This window comes from Monopterus albus, unplaced genomic scaffold, assembly GCF_001952655.1.
Source record: "Monopterus albus unplaced genomic scaffold, M_albus_1.0 scaffold15.1, whole genome shotgun sequence".
NCBI classification, from domain to species: Eukaryota; Metazoa; Chordata; class Actinopteri; order Synbranchiformes; family Synbranchidae; genus Monopterus; species Monopterus albus.
Window position 1 is genome coordinate 963,354 of NW_018127895.1, and position 19,929 is coordinate 983,282.

A 19,929-nucleotide genomic window follows, 5' to 3' on the forward strand; every position below is an offset into this window, starting at 1 on the left:
GGTAAGTACTCTCCAAGCACAATAGTAACATGAGTGACATAGGTGTATGTTTACCCCAGCACCTCTGTCATGCTAGTGTAGTGAACAAGAGCCATCAGCAGCAGCATGAGGAGCTGGAGTCCACCAAAGGAAGCCTCTGCAGAGTGTCAGTGGCTTCTTATATAATTAATGTTAGCAACAGTGCTTTCAGCCTGTTAATACCTACGACCATACATCCGTCCGTCTGTACAGCCCATTCTTGTGAACGTGATATCTCAGAAATGCGTTGAGGGAATTTCTTCACATTTGGTACAAGTATCCACTTCTACTCAGTAATGAAATGATTAGATTTTGGTGGTCAAAGGTCAAGGCCAGTGACCTCACTTCTGTCTCATACCCATGAATTTGACTAGTTAGCAGAGGCATACAACTGCAAAGCAGTAAATCTAGTTTTTAAGTATATTTTTAGATAATCTCATTAATTTTTATGCATAAAATGTCAGAAGTGGAAACAGTCTGGATGTCAAATTTTAAAATCAGAAAGTGTATTTAAGATGTATTGCATTAGTTTCTGCCAGCTCACAATGCCTATAATGTTATTATGGCTATAATATACATTAATATTATATTAATGAATAATACATATTGGGACTAAATAGTACTCTGCATTTTTAAGCATCATTCAAGTTCCAGATGTTATTCTTCCCTCACTGTCAAATAACCATGATGTTGTTCTGAAACACAATGGCTTTTGCTTAGATGGTGTGTCTCAAACACGTGTTGCGGCTGCTTCTGCAACAATAACCAAACAGTGGTGAGGAAACTACTGCATGTGCACACCACCCTCCTGTCCCTCTAATTGGCGGTTCATTTTTTCCAGTGATAATGAACTGAGGCAGCACACAGACACTTCCCTCACAACTCCAGTCCAAAACAATACTCTCACCACTTTCTACCAGCTTTCATAAACAGAGATAAGAAGCCTACCTCATGTAGAAGGGGGATATTGGCCTGTCTTCTTCTTGGGAACTGAAATATGAAAATAACAGACATAATTAATTGCAGACTGTACGCCACCTCTCAGTTACTACATGTTACTGGAACTGAAAATAGGAGCATAAGGCTGACTTTTGTCTGAGGAATAATAGCCATGGAGTGCCACAGTTCAATGCCTTTCTGGAACTTCTCTCAGGTAATTATAATGAACCGACAGCGAAATGGGTGCTGTTCTGTTGTGCTAGTGACACATGATGAAATTATGCAACAATAAGAGGAACTCTGTGCCTGCACTGAAAGTTGATGTTGCTTAACATTTTCATATCCTGGTACTTACAGGATGAAAATTGCATAATCACCTAGTTATGTTTGCCTCAGCAGAGCTGAATAATGTATTATCTTCTGCAAAGTCAAAGCAGGAACACAAATACTGGAACCAAAACCCTATACATACATATATATGTATGCATATACATTTTGAAGAACCTTGTCTGTGCAGAACTGTGCAGCAAGTTGGACTTTAAATGCTTTAATTTAAATGAATGTGAAAAAACAAAGAGGGTTGCTATTAATAAAACAGTGTGACTTGATATTTCCCCCCTATTGGGTCTTTATTTGGAAGTTTACCTATGAGAAGAGAACACTTTGTCAGGACACCATGAAATCTAATAGAGCTCTCAATTTACAAATTAGAAACAAAAGGTTGGGTTAAATAAACAAATCAAATCACAGCAAATATGTGTAAAATCCATTCCAAGTTTTTTTTTTTTACATTTCAACTGTGCAACTAAATATTTACCATTGAGTGAATGACAAGAAGCTTTTACTTTGTTTAATTAAATTGTCAAATTGACAGAAAAATAACCTTCTACCATTTTGATAATTGATTAATTGTGTCAGTGATGTTTTGTGCAAAAATGTCAAAGATTCTCTGGTCCCAGCATTTAGAGCTTTTACTTATTTTATATCACTATATCATACAATTTGAATGTCTTTAGGTTTTTGACTGTTGGTTGGACACAACAAACCATGTAAAGACTTTCATGATGGGCATTTGTCAGTTTTTTGACATTTTATAGAACAATTCACTGATTCATCAATAAAATAACTGGCAGATTACTCATGAAATTGTCAGTTGCAGCCCTACTTATTAATTGCTGGGTTGGCTGAGTGAGTGATTTATATACAATTTTCTAAATAATGGCTGATTGGGAATCAAATATTTTAAGCAAGATTTGGTTTTGCCCCCACTGCCTATCCTGTACTACTCAACAAAAATCAAAAGAAGCAAACAGCAGAGGGTCTAAATATTCTAGCTTGCTGGTCCTGTTTGACAGAGGAACAGAAAATTGATAAAATCAAATAGTCATAAGCCACAATTAGTCAGGACTGTGGGTTGTAAACATGTTGGGTCTCAGATGTTCTACAACACTGAATAAAGAACTGTTGAGTGAACCATTCAGTGAATGTTTGGTACTATGTTTTAGTACTTGATGTGGCTTACTGTAAGGGCCAGGCGTATCAAGGGGAGGGGAAACCACTTTGGCCATTCAGGCAGCACCTCAACAAATGCAAAACAAAGGATTTAGGTTTCAAGTCAGGCAGGAATCAAAATGGGCCAAAGTTCATGAACTTGAAATTACACAGTGCAGAAGAAATGTGCATGTGTTCCTTCAGCCTTGTTTGAGGTTCAGCTGTAACTCACCACACAACTCTTACAAATTCTTTTATAGCCACAATGGCCAGTGTTTTTCCCCCCATACACCCGTGTTCTTAACTGGTGTTGCTCAGTCTGGCAAGCCTATTAAAATTATGTGTGCCGTCACTGCCACCATGAATTGCAAAAGCGGAAATCCTGCTTACCCACTACCTTACTGAGGGGATAACAAGAAGCTTTGTAGGGATACTTGGAAAAGGTCTGATCCCTGAGCAAATGGAAAGCTACCAATGGCAAGTTGGTCAATCTGGACAGGCAGTGCTTTTTCAGCATTTTTAAAAATGTGTACAATTGTCAAAGGTAGTTCAGCTTGGTGTCAGTTGAATAGTCCTCAGTAAAGGTCACCGGTGTGTTCGACACGTCGTAATAGAAGCCAAAACAGCCTCACCATTTCTCGTCTCGTTTCAACATCACATGTGTATTGCTTTGCTTCACATTAGACACATTATACATTATATGTTGTAGATTTTTCCTCTAAGCCAAACGGTGTCGGTTTCAGAGAAGTCATTTGACCTACAGTATATATTAATATTTTAAAATTGTGATTCCAGGTAGACTGAATTTGGAGAGGATGTTTTAAACAATACGATATCAAGATTTTCAGCCAAACGGTGTGGGTGTGATAACAGACAAAGTTAATCCCATAGTAGCAGCACAAACCAGTAGCCGACAGAGCTGTAGCCTTGCCTCTCCAGGACTGAGGAAACTCAACACCAAATGGCTCCAGTTTCAGCTTCTTATAATAGGTTTGTTTGCATGCCAAACGCACAGTGCCACTGGAAACAGTGTAAGCAGGATGGTATCGCACAATACTAAAATAATAATAACAATATATTAATGTTATGTATGCAGTGGTGAAGTTTTGTTTTGTGTGTATGACCTTAGGTTTTATTTCAAGCTTGTTGATGAGCTTAAACTATTTATTTAAATCATGGTTGACAGATAACAATATACAACCACACACAAAGCATATGTAAATGTAACATATTAATCCATGACTCTACTGTGTGGACTAATTAATTTTCAGCGATGTAACTCACAACATGCTGTCTAATGTCTGCATGTCAGTGAACATCTGCCATGAAGACAGATCTACCACTATTTTTAAAAACAAAATGGCTGCATGCTCTTTGACCAGACACACTGACCTGCTGGGGGCCTCCGTGCTGCCAGAGGGACTGACGCTGAGGTGGGAGTCTATGTCTGGGGTGACTTGGCCAGCCAGAGGTATGGGAGCTGTCTGCATTGCCTCTGGGCTGGGGCTCCTCAGCTCTGAGGTCAAGGGCAAAACTACTGGTATGGGGAGAGGCCTTGCATGGGGTAACCCAGTAGAATGGCTGGGCTGAGGGACAACTTGAGGCATGTAGTCACACTTCCCTTTCCTTGCCTGTTTTACAGAGGGGCAGAGAAACACCAACCACAGTTGAGTCTTGTGAAAAGATGTATGAGGCAGCAAAGTCAGCAGGGCTGACTTCCATTTAGCGTTCAACTTAATGGGTTGTTCTAACATCTATGGACACTGCCTCCATTTAGACATTTAGTTATTGGCACACTTAATGGGTGAATCTCTGGAAACATGGTGAGCTCCACAAGCTTCTTTAGCAAGACCTGACATGGATTTTTCCCATCGTGGCTTTGTGACTGATTTGTCTAAATTTGTTATTCACAGAAAACCACAGAGGAGGAAAAATGAGAGGGAACACAAAACAAATGTGAACATTACTTTGTTTTTTTCCTGAGGGTTTGAAGCCTGTTTTATTATACTATAAGGAGAGAACATAGAGACACCATAGACAAGTAGAATCCAAGTAGAAACAGGTGTTTTGACAATGAACAGTGCGGGTGACATGGTGCTATCATCTTGGTTGGTCTGTTTGGCTTTTCTGATTATGTACCTTGTTTAGGTGTTATTTGGTTTATAAGAATAATCAGTAAAACGTTAATATAACAATGCTCTGAAAGTAAACCCTGATTTCTTAAGGTACCTATTAAAAGGTACCAATTTAATGAAAAATGTGAACTAAAATTGTACACTTATTCACTCAGCACTATTCACCTTGTGTAATTCTGTGTAGAACTATAATGTGTCAAATAGCAAAGTTAAAACAGTCTCAGAAGTCTAGTTTTTCTGAGGTGTGTGTGCAATCTGAGCCATATGTGTTTTTGTTTGCCACCACCATGAACACCTTAACTAGACTATATAAAATAGTGGCTGTTTTCAGTATTCAAATATTTCTGGGGTCCTCCTACCATAGCAACAGAAGATATATGAATTCTACAACAATATTTGTATATCTATATAATTTTTGCATTCCAAAGCTCATGTATGAACATAAACATCTGTGCATGTTCAAAAAACACAAATTCCTCTTTTATCACACATGAATCATAACAAACATTTACAGCAGACATATTTATGGCACCGTACAGTACATTAAGGTGGTGTGTTTGTTTGTGTGTGTGTGTGTTTTTCTCGCTACTTGACCTGACCAGAGGGAGATAAATAAAGTATAATTTATAGACTATTAGGATCAGTGCGACTGACAGCCTTATAGTGCCAAACATGTAGTGTAGCTCTGGTAGTGATATGTGAAGGATGAGCCACTCAAAACCACATTTGTCTGTAGAAACATTGAGCACTGGAGCCAAATTTATAAGTATGGGCTTGAGAGCAAAGGTTCTGTAGCAGAGGAAACGTAGCAATAAAAGTTAATATTTACAGTATAGTGATGATGAATTATCTCGATAAGTCATTAAGGAAATCAAGACATTAACAGTAAAAGCCATTTTTAAAGTAAGTACTACATACAGTACTATGTACTATATAGTACACCACATTTATTCTCTGACATTTTACTTGAGTGTGTCAGTGTATTCACTGTTTGTTGTCCTCAAATGTGCCACGGTGGATCGAAAAACTAGTGTCCATGGTATGAATTAAACTTTCTGCTAACAATCCCACAATGAAATGCACAGCATTTTATAGTTGTGAAAATCACCATTCTGCATCTTTATGGTGTCAGTAAAATGATGCAAAATGATGATGAAGTGTCTATTATGTACAGAGAGGCAAAACAGCAAAAATGGGGTGAGGAGCTTCCTTCTGAGCTTAAAGTTGAAGTAACTTTCAGCACTGAAAATCATTCTTAAGAATTACGTTCCAGCGCTGCTTTTTACTGCTGAGTGAAGGAAGCATACTTCATTACTATATGTTTTTATCTATCTGTGCTGATCTTCTTGTCAGTCCCCAGTGCTTTTGTCTCTACAGTGACACTGGTCCTGATATGTACACATTTATTTATGCTACCAGATCTCCTTTTTAAAACTACCCTGAAAACAACCACAGCAAGATAATTTCAGTCAGTCTTTGTTGGAAAACTAAAGCCAGCCTTAGAGAAATCATTTATCATTTTATCATGTATACAAATATCAAGGTACTGTATGTACTGTATTTTGTACTTAAGTAAGATCAAAGGAGAAGTAGTTGAAAACTCAACAAAATTTATTGCAGCTCTCCTAATGACCTTTTTAATATAAATAAATGAATCCAAACCTCAATTTCTGAAACAGGAAATTTTCCATGCTCAGATCTTTAGGCAAATGGTGTTTTTGTGACAGGGCTCATTTGTAATAATATGACAACACAACTGGAAGAGTATACAACAGCCTAAGTATGCGGTCGTTTCCTGCAGCATACTGCTTTTATCAAATCGCGTCATGTGACTGAGCAGCAAGGCCACAGGCATCAGAAGCTGTCTGACCTCAGGCTAATCAGCGCCAAGGAAATACAGTAGATAAGAAACCAAGAAGTGTTTACTGAAAATGGTGAGAAAGAGACCATTAGGCCAGGCCCTTAAACAAGAGCAGTGAATCACACTGATGTTAACTAACTTTTCTGTACCTTCTTTTTCCTTGGTCTTGCCTTTGGAGGGTCAGTGGAGGATTTGTTCAGAACGTCTGCATCTGGAAGGTGTTTATGTCCACCCTTAGAAAAGAAAACAGAATAATAAAAAAAACAAATAAGAGTATAAGGTTTCAGTTTAAATACTTCCTTTAGCATTAATGCATTCACTGAGACAACCATGAGTCTATTAAACAAGCCATAACAGCCAACTGCCTAAAATAAAGCTGGGCTACAAGTTAATACTGATCAATTGGCTGGACATTGTTTTAAAATGTAATTATTATGAAAAGAAATTAAAGCACAAAATAACATTTTTTCTATACCTTTCATCCATACTTTGACTAAATTTGGCTTGCTACAGTAGCTGCTCTTAAAAATTGACTATGACATTTAATAATTTCTAAATTGTATAAGTGTAATTAAGTATAAACATAAAAAACTCCTGCAGTGCATATGACCTTTGCCCTGTCAACTCTAATTCAGACTAACCAAACTTTTACTTTCTACCTGAATCTCAATAGTGCAATTTTTAAACATCTCTATTATTACAAAAATTATGTTAACAGTAATGTTAGCTTTATACTGTTGACTGTAATGTAATACAATACAATTAACAGGTCATCATCTATGTATTCACATCAAATACCATCCCAGGCAGTATACACAAGTCAGCTGACACTGATAACATCCTTACAGGTCACAGAAACCCACCCGGATGAACACAGTGTATTAAAAACAGCTTTTCCAAAACATGTTATGCCAATCATGTCACACAGATCAGATGGTTGATGTTAAAAAGTCTATGTAAGGGAATCTGACCAGTTTATGAAAGTTTGATCTGGGAATGTCAGGCATAAACCACAACACTGCATTTCACAGTAGACAGACTCAAGCACAAGCTTCCATAACAGGTATACTGAAGAGCATAAACAAAGACGCACACATGCAGGTATGCTACTGAAAAGCTGAGCACACACTTCTGTCCTGAGAGGTGGTGTCGGCATCCTTGCGCTGAAATGGCTCAGTGACTTCTTTGTGTCTGTGTCTGTCACATCCACCTCCTGTGACCATAGAGAGGACAAGGAAGACTGTCACATTTGTAATCTATGTCTTACATAGGATGGAGCAACAAAAGAAAACAATCGTGGCCAAGAAGATTTGCTCTCCAGTTCTTATTGTTGTAGTGTAGCTTCATATATACAATAGCTATAAAGTATATTTTTAAAATCAGGGAGTTAGGACTCCTAGGTATGTGTATTGTACTTCTGCTTTTCTTTCGAGACCCCTAACATCCTGCATTTCACAGTAGACAGACTCAGAATTAGATTAGAATTGGAATTGACGAGTTTAAATATAAATATAAAGGTATGCGTCAATCAAGATATATGCAAGAACAGGCTCAATGATTAATTAGATGGAACATTGTGGGTGTGGTGTATGAATGATAACACTCTGTAATAATTCTTTAGTATATTACTTGTGTGGGTAGAAGAGAGTTATTTAAGAATATAATTATATAAGAATGATAACACTCTGTAATAATTCTTTAGTATATTGTGTGGTGTAGAAGAGAATTATTTAAGAATATAATTATGTAAGAATGTTAACACTCTGTTATAAATTTTTTAGTATATTACTTGTGTGGTGTAGAAGATAATTATCTATGTAGAGATACTGCTTGCAAACCACTGATGGTAAGATGATGTCATGGGGTAGGACTGGATAAGTCTGACTTCTTCCTACTCCATTCAAGCATGTACTAGGTATAAGCAAATTGATATTGGATTAGCATTTGTTGGATATGTGTAAAATTATGTGTGTTGACATATCAACTGTCTTTACATGCTCAGTTTCATGGACACCTCCTATTTGTCAGCAGTTTATGACTGAAGGTAAAAGCAGCACTATAATCTGCAGGCCGTGCATGCATACTGTATGTGTTAGTGCTTGAGTGTATGTGTCCATGTTTGTGTATGAGACTGTCTTATTTTGACTGGAAGGTTTCCAACAGCTCAGCGAGGTTATGTGACCTTTAAAGGTATTCACAACACAGCACAGACATGTGTGACCGGAGACGTTATCAGAGAAAAGGACACCATGTTGTCAAAATGCTCCAAGATTTAATTTCATTGCTACTAGGGATCTGGACCTTTGGATTTCATGAGCTCAAGTTGCAAATGATCACCTCTAAAACGACTGACATGTTCAGTAGCGTTAGTTTTTTTAGCATGGTAAGCATAGTTAAAAATGGTACTGTGAGAGACGAAAGGACAAACTCACAGGGAACTGTGGTCAGTGCCACTTCACCCCACCGTGGCAGAAGGACTATTCAAAATAACACAGTCATCAAAAATCAAGACAATGGGCCTCATTCACCAATATCTTTCTAGGTTTTTTATTAAATTTGTTTTGAATTTGTTCTAAGGTCCTAAGAAAAGCCTACGTCTGATTCATGAACATGTTCTTAAACTGCAGGTTTGTTCACACCTGTGTTCTCACAATGATGAATCCCATTGTCTTTATAAGTTCATGAAACCAGGCATGCTAAAATGAAAATCTATAGATGGTGGAGCACCTGACTCCAAAAATGGTTTCAAACCTGAGGCAAAAACAACAACAGCAAACAAACACAGAAGAAAGACGGTGACTGGGGGAGGAGGGCCGGCTTGCCCAGAATTATCGGAGCTGGACCAGCACACTGTGGCCATACATGGCTCTCTTGGGTGTGCTATCAACTGACCATACCTCCACGCGTGCACACAGGGCCCATTCAATTACCCCACGTCTGATATCAGATACAGTGCTGGACAAACAAATGCTTCCACAATATCCGAGACATAAAAATCAAATGTGCGTAAGCGTGCTCCTGAGTGTGCGTAGATTCTGTTCTTGCTAATGATAAGAAAACATCGGTGAATGCCAAAATCTTTATGAAAACTGGGTGAGTAGGTTTTAAGAAGAAAATTGTTCTTACAGACAGTGAACGAGGCCCATTGTCTATGGACTGTGGTGAAAGATGTCAACACTAGAAAGTTAGACAACATTTAGCAATGATGTATATGAAATATATAATGATTATAATTCTTTAATTATAATAAAAACTAAACACTTTCTAGTGTCTTTAAACTTACAAATGTGTTATGCTAACTGAGAAAGTCTGTGTGTTTGTTAGCAAAGACGTAGCATAAAGCACTTTGTTTGAATTTGCTTGTTTTTCCTTTGGCTCAAATCAGGCCCCTCTGGGTCATATATTCATTTGGTAATGTTCCACAATCATAGCTAGCATCAAGGACACAGAAGGCATGGCCTGGATGTTTTTTTTTCTAGGGATATGGTAGTTTAGAAACACGTGGGGAGTTTCTAGCCTGATTTCAGTAATTTATACAGAGAATTCCCTCAATATTTATATAACTTTTATACCAACAAATAACTACACGTCTTTTACCTTGCAGAGCTGCTATCCTGTGATATTTGGTCATTTAAAAATTTTCAGAAAAATTTAAGGATTAAATTATCTTTTATAGCCTGAGAAAATTCTACTAATTCTTACACTAAAAATGTTTTAAAACACATTGGACAATCTGAGCTCATGTGGGATGAGTTGCTGTTCTGTCCTTCAGGCACATTTTTCTCACCAGCAACAAGATGTCGTCAGGAAAACCAGCAGACCAGTCAAACCAGCTAATCAATAAAAACATCAGCCATCAAAGCAGCAAATGTAAGTCAACAACCAGGCACTCAAAATAGCCACCTGTGGAGGAGCAGTTTCCATGAGGCTATGGATGGATAGAAGGCAAGGTCACAGGTCAGAGAGGAGGAAACCACACTGTTTAAACTACATAGGCACAACATGTGACTCACAGGTTTCTTACCTGCTGCACTACACTGTAATACCTGCCAACACAGATCTACTTCATATAAACATCAGCATCTGGTGTACCAGTGAGTATACACCACCTTGACAATGATAAGGGTCGATTTTTCTTCTGTGCAGCCTTCTTTCTCTTGGTCGGTCTCAAAGATACTGCTGTAGTTCTGGATAAGCTTGGCCATGATATTGTTACAGATATTTTGGTCCTTCATTGCTTCCAAACCAGGAGCCACACTGGAAAAGACGGAAAAAAGAAAAAAACAAACAAACAATAAAAACAAATGAGGTTTCCTTAGCATAGCAGTAGATATTTAAGCTGAGAATTAGTTAATGACTTTCTGTGATTCATTTTTTTCTCTGCTTAATTAAAAAAAACTATGATTCAACTGTGATACTGACACTAAAAGTGAAAAGTATTCAGTTACTCATCAGTTAGTGGATTGCAATAACACAGCAGAATTCAGCTATTCCTGTTAGTATAATGTCTGATGAGTTGTTCCTGAACAGCTCTTGGCTCTAGGCCTAAATATGCAACCTCAGCACACACACTTACACAAATAAAGGCTCTGATTAAGAGGCCAGGTTGTACAGCATGAAAGAGTATCCAATACAATTTCTTCTCCTCTGTTCTCTCGAGTGAGACCTGATCTATCTTCCATGCAGAGTTCCAGGACTGAACACCCCAGTTTATTATGGGAAATACTGCCAGTCACCGGACTGTAGAATAGTGCAACTCTTAAGTCGGGAAATGTAGGAGCACAGTATGAACCCACTGCCCAGAAAATCACAAATAGCCTTGTAAGAACAGAGGTACATAGCTAAGCAGCTGCTGGGAGGCATATGAAGCCAGTGACTGCATCATTTATTTATGAACATCACAGTACCATCTGAAAATACATTAAGGTCGGACTGTTTTCTATATGTCATTTACCTTAAAACTGTTCAATAAACTCAGACCGTATTCTTAACCTATAGAGTGTGACCTTTGATTACTGCAATGTCAGACTAAAATATCTGATTTGAGAGGTTATTACAGATCAAAAGGTCCATCAAAACCCTTCATTCTTCAGGAGAAGACTTGTCACGATTTCTGCCTTCTCTCATTATACTAGAGCACCGCCTACTGGCCAAACAATTTCAAAGAGACAGAGACCAGTACAGAGAGACTGGTGCTCTTATGTATGAACTCCATAATGTTAATGCTGTTTTTAAGTATACATTTGCCTGTTATCACTGTATTAACATGTATGATTCTGGTGAAACATTTCTAGTGAGAAATATGCTGTCTTCACTTAGGAAATTATTTTTTTTACAGAGGACTGAGAGAGAGCTATGTCACTAAGTGGATGTTTGTGCCAAATACCCTCAAGGCTTTCCTGAGAAAGCACATTCATGACAATGGAACAAACCAATAGATGGATGGACAGCCCAAAAACATGCCTCTGGCCGTGGCTGGCAGCGGCATGAAAAAACATTTCCTGACTTCAGTTATGCAAAATCAGGTTGAAATGACAGTGGAGACAAACTGACTCGAGATTCACCGTCTTGCTCAATATGTTCTGTGTGTTATAAGGGTGGAATCACTGTTTCATCCTTCTACTCTGACATATGAAACCAATGTTTAATATGTGATTCACAGAACAGAAATAGAAGAGAGAGCATCAGTTATCATGACTGTCTGCCTACCTATTTTTTCCAGACCAAGCCGTCTTACCGTTATGTAAAACCTGCAGCATACACAGTAGAAAGGACACAGTGAAGACGCTAAACTTGTCAAAACCTTCAAGACTATCAGTTATGTTCTTCAAGGATATGAACACCATGAAGTAAATCTGATATGATTGAACATTTTGATGATACACTTAGTCTATTATAATATTTATAAATTTAATCTAGTCAAGTTGCCATGCCATGCCATGCCCTTGAGCGTGATTCATTAAAACTAATGCCAGACTGAGGCAATAATTCAGTCTTAACCCGGTAAGTGGAATTTGGACTGTAAGCATGATAATAACACACACAGAAGGTAGACCCATTGGCTAATGCACCTCTGTAATTTTAAAATGACCCTAGAGATTCCTTCTGTTTTTATAAGGAGATAATATCTTATGTTGTGTTTGCAGCATTTTGCAGGGATCTCAAGAGGCCAAACAACAGAATAATGCAAAAAGGATTAAACTTACTGGAAGACACTGGGTCCAAATACAGTGGCAAGGTTGAGGGCAGTCATGCGATTGTCTTTATGGTTGCACTCAACAAGGGTAAGGAAGTGGCAGAGGTAGCGGAGGAGACTGTGGTGAACATCTGGAAGCTGCTGGAGCAGGTCTCTCATATCTGACCAAGAGTCATCATCACCACACTCTACAGACACACAAGAAGATGTCAAAAGGTTGAAAGGCTGGGATGCTAGGCGATGCTGTTATGTTATTATAGAAAAACTCATTCTGGCATTGTGCTGAAGTGTATTCACATTCTAGCAACCAGTAATTATTCACATAACTAACAGCATTTCCCTTGAAGCAGTTTACAACATGTAAAGCATAAATAAACTTTTAGGGTATTACCTAACTTTGATTAGGTAAGTTTAATAAATATTTTTACAGGCATTCTTGAGTGGGAAGTGATTGTTGTGTCTACCTGTTCTTTGTAATATGCTCTCAAGTTGTGGTAACTAGTAATAATGAGCATTGCAGCAAAGAGCCTGAAAATATGTTGATACTATAACTTGGGATTCATAATGGGCTCAGAGGTGGGTAAACGGATATAGCCACTGATCCTGAATGTCTTAGTAATGCAAGTATTGTGAATGCTTATATCTACACAAGAGTGTGCACTTACGTCTGTCTGAGAATGTGCATGGCTGCATGCGTGGGGTTTATTTATTAATTTATCTATTGATTGATTGATTGTTTTGGGAGGGTACAAATCACTGCAGAGAATGACCAATGGTGTAGGTGGACATAGTGAGACACCTGCAGAATTCATTGACTTTAAAGTGAGAAACTTAAACACTGAACGCTATTGTTTGAATGTTTGTTTGTTACAGAATTACATGGAAAATAAAAGATACCATCAGTGCTATTTATATAATTTTTTTGCTACAACTTATTGATTTTCAAATGACTAAACAATGACATGCAGCAAAACATCAATACTAATACCGTTCTGTATAAATCATAATCTTGTGCTCCTGGGGAAAAGGCAGAAAGGAACAGCAGACAAGAAGGAGTTATATTAGTTAAAATATTAGGAGTAGCTACTTAAAATTAATTACTAAGTAACAGCAAAAAATATACCCACAACTCTAAAGACTGAGGAAAAAAAAGAAATTGCTGAACTATTTTCAATCAACATGTAATGAGGAACAACAAATGTGTGTGTGCTTATGTACACCAAAATCGTTTTACTCAGCAGTTACAGCCAATCTGGCACCAAAGAGTGATTTGCAAATGCAGCGTTTGGCCACAGGCACTGAAAAATAGGCTGATATTTATGTGGTCTATGAGGAAAAAACAAATACTGCGGCCAAAATATGGACTCTTCTCCCATTAAACACATTCAACCCAGTGATGGAGCAAAGCCAAAAGTGAGTATAGATGCTTCACCTGCCAAATGACTCACTTCACCTTTAATGACCCCCCAAGAGTATTGCCAGAAATATGAAGTCCATCACTCTTCTAATCACATCTCTCTCAACACACACTTAACTTGGCACTGCCTAGTGCAGATGACTGCAGCACTGTTAGCAAATTCCAGGGAATGAAATAAAAAATGATTTGCTTAACATCCCATCAGAGTCATGATCCAAATGGGGGTATGAATATCAAATTGTAGAACTGAGATGTTGGTCAAAATGAGTATCACATGATGCTTGTAAATATGTAAAACCTGAACACCTTAAAGTTATAGGATAATACTAGATGACATGATAAGGATGTAACTATTAAAAATAAACACATTGGGTGGTGTTAACGAACAAAACAGAACAAACATAAATTTTCTCCTACCCTGGTAGTGCTGGATCAGCGCTTCCTGGACTGCTGAATCTACCAGACCCGCAGGTAAGTCCCTGAAATACTGTTTGAGCAAACTGGCCACCGTACATGTATCTGATTCAGAAAGAAGGTCAACATCTTCGTCACTCTCCAGTCGCTGTTTCAGGGTTTCGACAGCCCGCACATTCCCATTTACTCTGAACAGACCCTCCTGATGCAGGGCTGGAGGAAAGTCAAAGGCATTTCCATTAAATATGAAATTGTTGCATTCAGAGGATGATTTGTAGTGATTTTTCTGACTCCTTGATGTTTCATATAACACTGACTGCAAGTCTATTTTCCCATGAAATGGTAAGCTATCTAATTTTGGTGACATTTCCTTAGCACCACCATCAGGCCAAAACTTATAACAAATACAATATAATCTGATTTGATTTTAACAAGCCCAGATTTTTCTTCTGAGTCCTCTGGACAATTGAGCATTTTGACACCACTGTAATATAAAAATGGCAAAACTGCGACCGTTATGTTTTTTCTTCACTTATTGCAGTTTGAGGGATTTTTCAGAAAATAATTGTTTTTCAACAACGATGTGGATGTGGACATTTAGCTTTGCTGCCAGTTTTTCCTTGAGTAACGTCATATAGCTACATAACCAGTTTAAACTATGCTAAAGCAACATTACATTAAAAAAACAGAAGTCATGCTAACAGTTAGCTAACATTTTCTAACACTGTGTAACGTTACCTGATGTAGCTAGCTGAGCATCTCTTTGTAACGTTATTAAGTGGAAGAGTTGGTAAGTTAGTCACTAATGTGACGCTAAACTAATGTGAAATGTTAGATATGAGAAAATGTAATAAACACTGATATGTAGCCTTCGTTTATGTTTGAACATCTGTTTTCCAGTAACTTCAAAAGCTGCGGACACTAAGTTACCGCTTGTTATTGTAGGTTTCTATTGCAGCCACTAGATGGTGCTAGAGAAACATGTTTTACGGATTGCACCTGGTTCATCTATATCCCAAACTTTTCAATTTGATTTTGGTTTATTTGTTTATATATTCAGTGCCTTGCGAAAGTATTCGGCCCCCTTGAACTTTGCGACCTTTTGCCACATTTCAGGCTTCAAACATAAAGATATAAAACTGTAATTTTTTGTGAAGAATCAACAACAAGTGGGACACAATCATGAAGTGGAACGAAATTTATTGGATATGTCAAACTTTTTTAACAAATAAAAAAACTGAAAAATTGGGCGTGCAAAATTATTCAACCCCCTTAAGTTAATACGTTGTAGCGCCACCTTTTGCTGCGATTACAGCTGTAAGTCACTTGGGGTATGTCTCTATCAGTTTTGCACATCGAGAGACTGAAATTTTTGCCCATGCCTCCTTGCAAAACAGCTCGAGCTCAGTGAGGTTGGATGGAGAGCGTTTGTGAACAGCAGTTGTCAGTTCTTTCCACAGATTCTCGATTGGATTCAGGTCTGGACTTTGACTTGGCCATTCTAACACCTGGATATGTTTAGTTGTGAACCATTCCATTGTAGATTTTGCTTTATGTTTTGGATCATTGTCTTGTTGGAAGACAAATCTCCGTCCCAGTCTCAGGTCTTTTGCAGACTCCATCAGGTTTCCTTCCAGAATGGTCCTGTATTTGGCTCCATCCATCTTCCCATCAATTTTAACCATCTTCCCGGTCCCTGCTGAAGAAAAGCAGGCCCAAAACATGATGCTGCCACCACCATGTTTGACAGTGGGGATGGTGTGTTCAGGGTGATGAGCTGTGTTGCTTTTACGCCAAACATAACGTTTTGCATTGTTGCCAAAAAGTTCGATTTTGGTTTCATCTGACCAGAGCACCTTCTTCCACATGTTTGGTGCGTCTCCCAGGTGGCTTGTGGCAAACTTTAAACGACACTTTTTATGGATATCTTTAAGAAATGGCTTTCTTCTTGCCACTCTTCCATAAAGGCCAGATTTGTGCAGTATACGACTGATTGTTGTCCTATGGACAGAGTCTCCCACCTCAGCTGTAGATCTCTGCAGTTCATCCAGAGTGATCATGGGCCTCTTGGCTGCATCTCTGATCAGTCTTCTCCTTGTATGAGCTGAAAGTTTAGAGGGACGGCCAGGTCTTGGTAGATTTGCAGTGGTCTGATACTCCTTCCATTTCAATATTATCGCTTGCACAGTGCTCCTTGGGATGTTTAAAGCTTGGGAAATCTTTTTGTATCCAAATCCGGCTTTAAACTTCTCCACAACAGTATCTCGGACCTGCCTGGTGTGTTCCTTGTTCTTCATGATGCTCTCTGCGCTTTAAACAGACCTCTGAGACTATCACAGTGCAGGTGCATTTATACGGAGACTTGATTACACACAGGTGGATTCTATTTATCATCATTAGTCATTTAGGTCAACATTGGATCATTCAGAGATCCTCACTGAACTTCTGGAGAGAGTTTGCTGCACTGAAAGTAAAGGGGCTGAATAATTTTGCACGCCCAATTATTCAGTTTTTTATTTGTTAAAAAAGTTTGAAATATCCAATAAATTTCATTCCACTTCATGATTGTGTCCCACTTGTTGTTGATTCTTCACAAAAAATTACAGTTTTATATCTTTATGTTTGAAGCCTGAAATGTGGCAAAAGGTCGCAAAGTTCAAGGGGGCCGAATACTTTCGCATATATCAAGGGCCTATAATTTCAGTAGCCACGAGGAACAAGTTCAACGTTCTTGTACTAACATCTAGAGGTGAAACAGAAAAAATACACTACAATAACAAGTACCATATCATTGTGTTTTGCTACCATTTGAGACACAATTTGGCTTCAGTTTCTGTCTCTGTACGGTATGAAAATCTATTCAAACATGGCTTGAGGTGTGGGGCTAAATGGGCTAAAATGTGCAAAACCATTGGTATAGTGCCATTCTAAGTACATTTCTTGTTATACAGTCAGTAAATGCAGAAAATATGTCTAGGTAAGTATAGGCTATAATAGTTATGATTACTGTTCTCTGATTATTGCATTAATGAAACTGATTGCTTACTTAGACCAAATCACAAAATGATTTTATAAAGTCACGTGGAGTTGTATTTATATCACTGTACTTATGGGATTTAATCAAGGCTTAAAAATGTTATTAATGCAAATGTTATTATTCATGTATTGTCTTATCTGGAGAAAACTATGGTGCCATTATTTCTAGATATATAATGATTGTTTTATTTTAAAAATTGACAAACTCATCAAAAACAAGGTGTAGGTGATCAAGCATTACAATTCCATTTTGATGTGTTTTTGCTCACCATGCTTGCGGAGATGCTCCACCATTCTTTGCACCACCAGAGGCACCCCGTCCTGCACCAGGCCTTTTTCTTGCAGCTCAAACAGGGAAGCTCCAAACAGCTTGGTGTGCTTGGCTGCGACTATCCTGGGTCTTAGTACTGGTGCCTGGACCATCTTCTTCATGTCTTTTTTAACCAGCACCGCTGCCTTGTTGTGCTGTAGGGAGAAGGGGAGAGAGCCGGCATCAGGTTAGACACAGCTCTGATACATGTCCTAGAGAAGGAAGGTTCACTTTGCTCCATAGATCAAAAAAATGTGTGTGTGTGTGTGTGGGGGGGGGGGGGTGTCTCTGTGGAGTCTATGCATGTACAGTTCCTGCGGTCGCACTGTCATGCACTTAGAGGACAGGGTGTGCTGTTGCTACAACAAATATCAGGTTACCGTGCAACACTTTTGGCTAAAGACCTTGCCAGAGTGACACACCGGCACAAACCTACATACAGTACGTACATTGTTCAGGTGAGATGACATGTCAAATTAAACCCAGAATATCAGTGTGTTAAAGCTAGAAAGCTCATCAGTTCGACATTTACACTTGGACATGAAAGATTATATAAAAATAAAAAGGTTTTAATGAAAAGTTTTTAATAGATGCCTTTCAGCAGACTGTGAAGCTTACTCTATGTATGAACTGAGAATAAAGCATGCAAGAGTTCATTGCTTGTGTGAGTGTGTGTGTGTGCGCTCTCCGGTGGAGGAAATGCTTCAGCATTATTATATAAAATACTCTGTTACATCATTAGATGCAGCCCTAATGCAAACTAAGAACTATGTCCGTCACAATTCGTGTATCTGAGTAAAAAGTACAATATTTCCCTGTTAAATGTAATGAATCAGAATCAGCTTTCTGGCCAGGTGTGTCGGACACACGAGGAATTTGACTCTGGTACATTGGCTCTCAATGTGCATGTACATATTATGGCTGCACGATATATCAAAAAAATATCGTTATCGCGATAATAGTATGTGCGATATGCGTATCGCAAAGACGTGCGATAAATTAATATTTTCATATAGTATTTTATGCGTTTGTTGCACATGTTTGGTGTTTATCTGAGTTTGACCAATCAGACGCGACCTTAATAACGCACCCAGCCATCCACCCCCCTAGATACTGTTCTCCTATTGGCTAGAGCGGACCCAAATGCGCACAGTGACTCACAGCAGCAGCAGCGGGAGAAGAGAAAATGAGCGAGGACGAAAACAACGAACTTGTGCCCAAAAAGAATAGCACTTCTGAAATACGGGACTATTTCGGCTTCAGGAGAGAAGACGTAGCACAGACACAGGTACTGTGCAAGTCATGTCGGAAAATAGTGGCAACGTCGAGAGGAAACACAACAAATCTACACAGTCACATGGAGCGGAACCACAAAAACCTATATGATGTCTTCAAGTCTAAAACTCCCAAAACTACTAACGTGAGGGCAGGTTACAAAAAAACGATCCACAGACAACCATTAATGAACGTTTTGCCAGTGTCACTCCTTACGAAAAAACATCGAAGCGCCACAAAGCTATTACCGCAGCTGTTGCACGTTATGTAGCCAAATGCATGATCCCAGTTAGTACCGTGGGCAAAGAGGGCTTTTTGGATCTAATGAAGGAAGTGGACCGGAGATACCAAGTGCCATCGCGCAATTACTTCTCCCAAGTCGCCATTCCACAAATCTCCCAAGTCGCCATTCCACAAATGTACGAGGTATGTGTAGTGACTGGCTGAGCTGCAGCAAGTGGACTTTTACGCTAGCACCACGGACCTGTGGTCCAGTCGCACCACCGAACCCTACATGAGCTTTACTGTTCACTTGATCAGCAAAGACTTGAACTAACAACACGCTGCCTGGAAGTTGCATATTTCCCTGAATCCCACACCAGTGAAAACATAGCCACTGCTCTGCAGGATGTTTTAGCAAACTGGGGCTTGAAAGAAGAGAAACAAGTGTCTATTACAACAGACAACGGCGCTAATGTAGTAAAAGCTACCGAACTCAACAAGTGGGTCAGACTACAGTGCTTTGGCCACCGCTTGCATCTGGCCATTGGTGAGTGTTTATGGTTTATATTTTGTTGAAAAATGCACATATTTAACATGAGATTTGTAAATTTAACA

The 19,929-nt window shown here is 38.7% G+C and overlaps 1 protein-coding gene across 8 annotated transcripts in view; it reads right to left on the reverse strand.

Moving 5' to 3' along the window:
• Nucleotides 1-19,929, reverse strand: part of fam13a (family with sequence similarity 13 member A) — a 47,749-nt gene that overhangs the window by 22,883 nt on the left and 4,937 nt on the right. For 5 of the 8 annotated variants that reach the window (XM_020591860.1, XM_020591864.1, XM_020591863.1 and 2 more), the window contains exons 2-9: nucleotides 17,777-17,972; nucleotides 14,475-14,684; nucleotides 12,651-12,828; nucleotides 10,554-10,701; nucleotides 7,538-7,657; nucleotides 6,594-6,677; nucleotides 3,841-4,079; nucleotides 967-1,008 (exon numbers count right to left, since the gene is read on the reverse strand). In XM_020591860.1, coding sequence (XP_020447516.1) covers nucleotides 967-1,008; nucleotides 3,841-4,079; nucleotides 6,594-6,677; nucleotides 7,538-7,657; nucleotides 10,554-10,701; nucleotides 12,651-12,828; nucleotides 14,475-14,684; nucleotides 17,777-17,972 — 1,217 coding nt within the window. The remainder of the gene's footprint in view (nucleotides 1-966; nucleotides 1,009-3,840; nucleotides 4,080-6,593; nucleotides 6,678-7,537; nucleotides 7,658-10,553; nucleotides 10,702-12,650; nucleotides 12,829-14,474; nucleotides 14,685-17,776; nucleotides 17,973-19,929) is intronic. The other 3 variants (XM_020591861.1, XM_020591866.1, XM_020591862.1) reach the window with 3 other exon arrangements.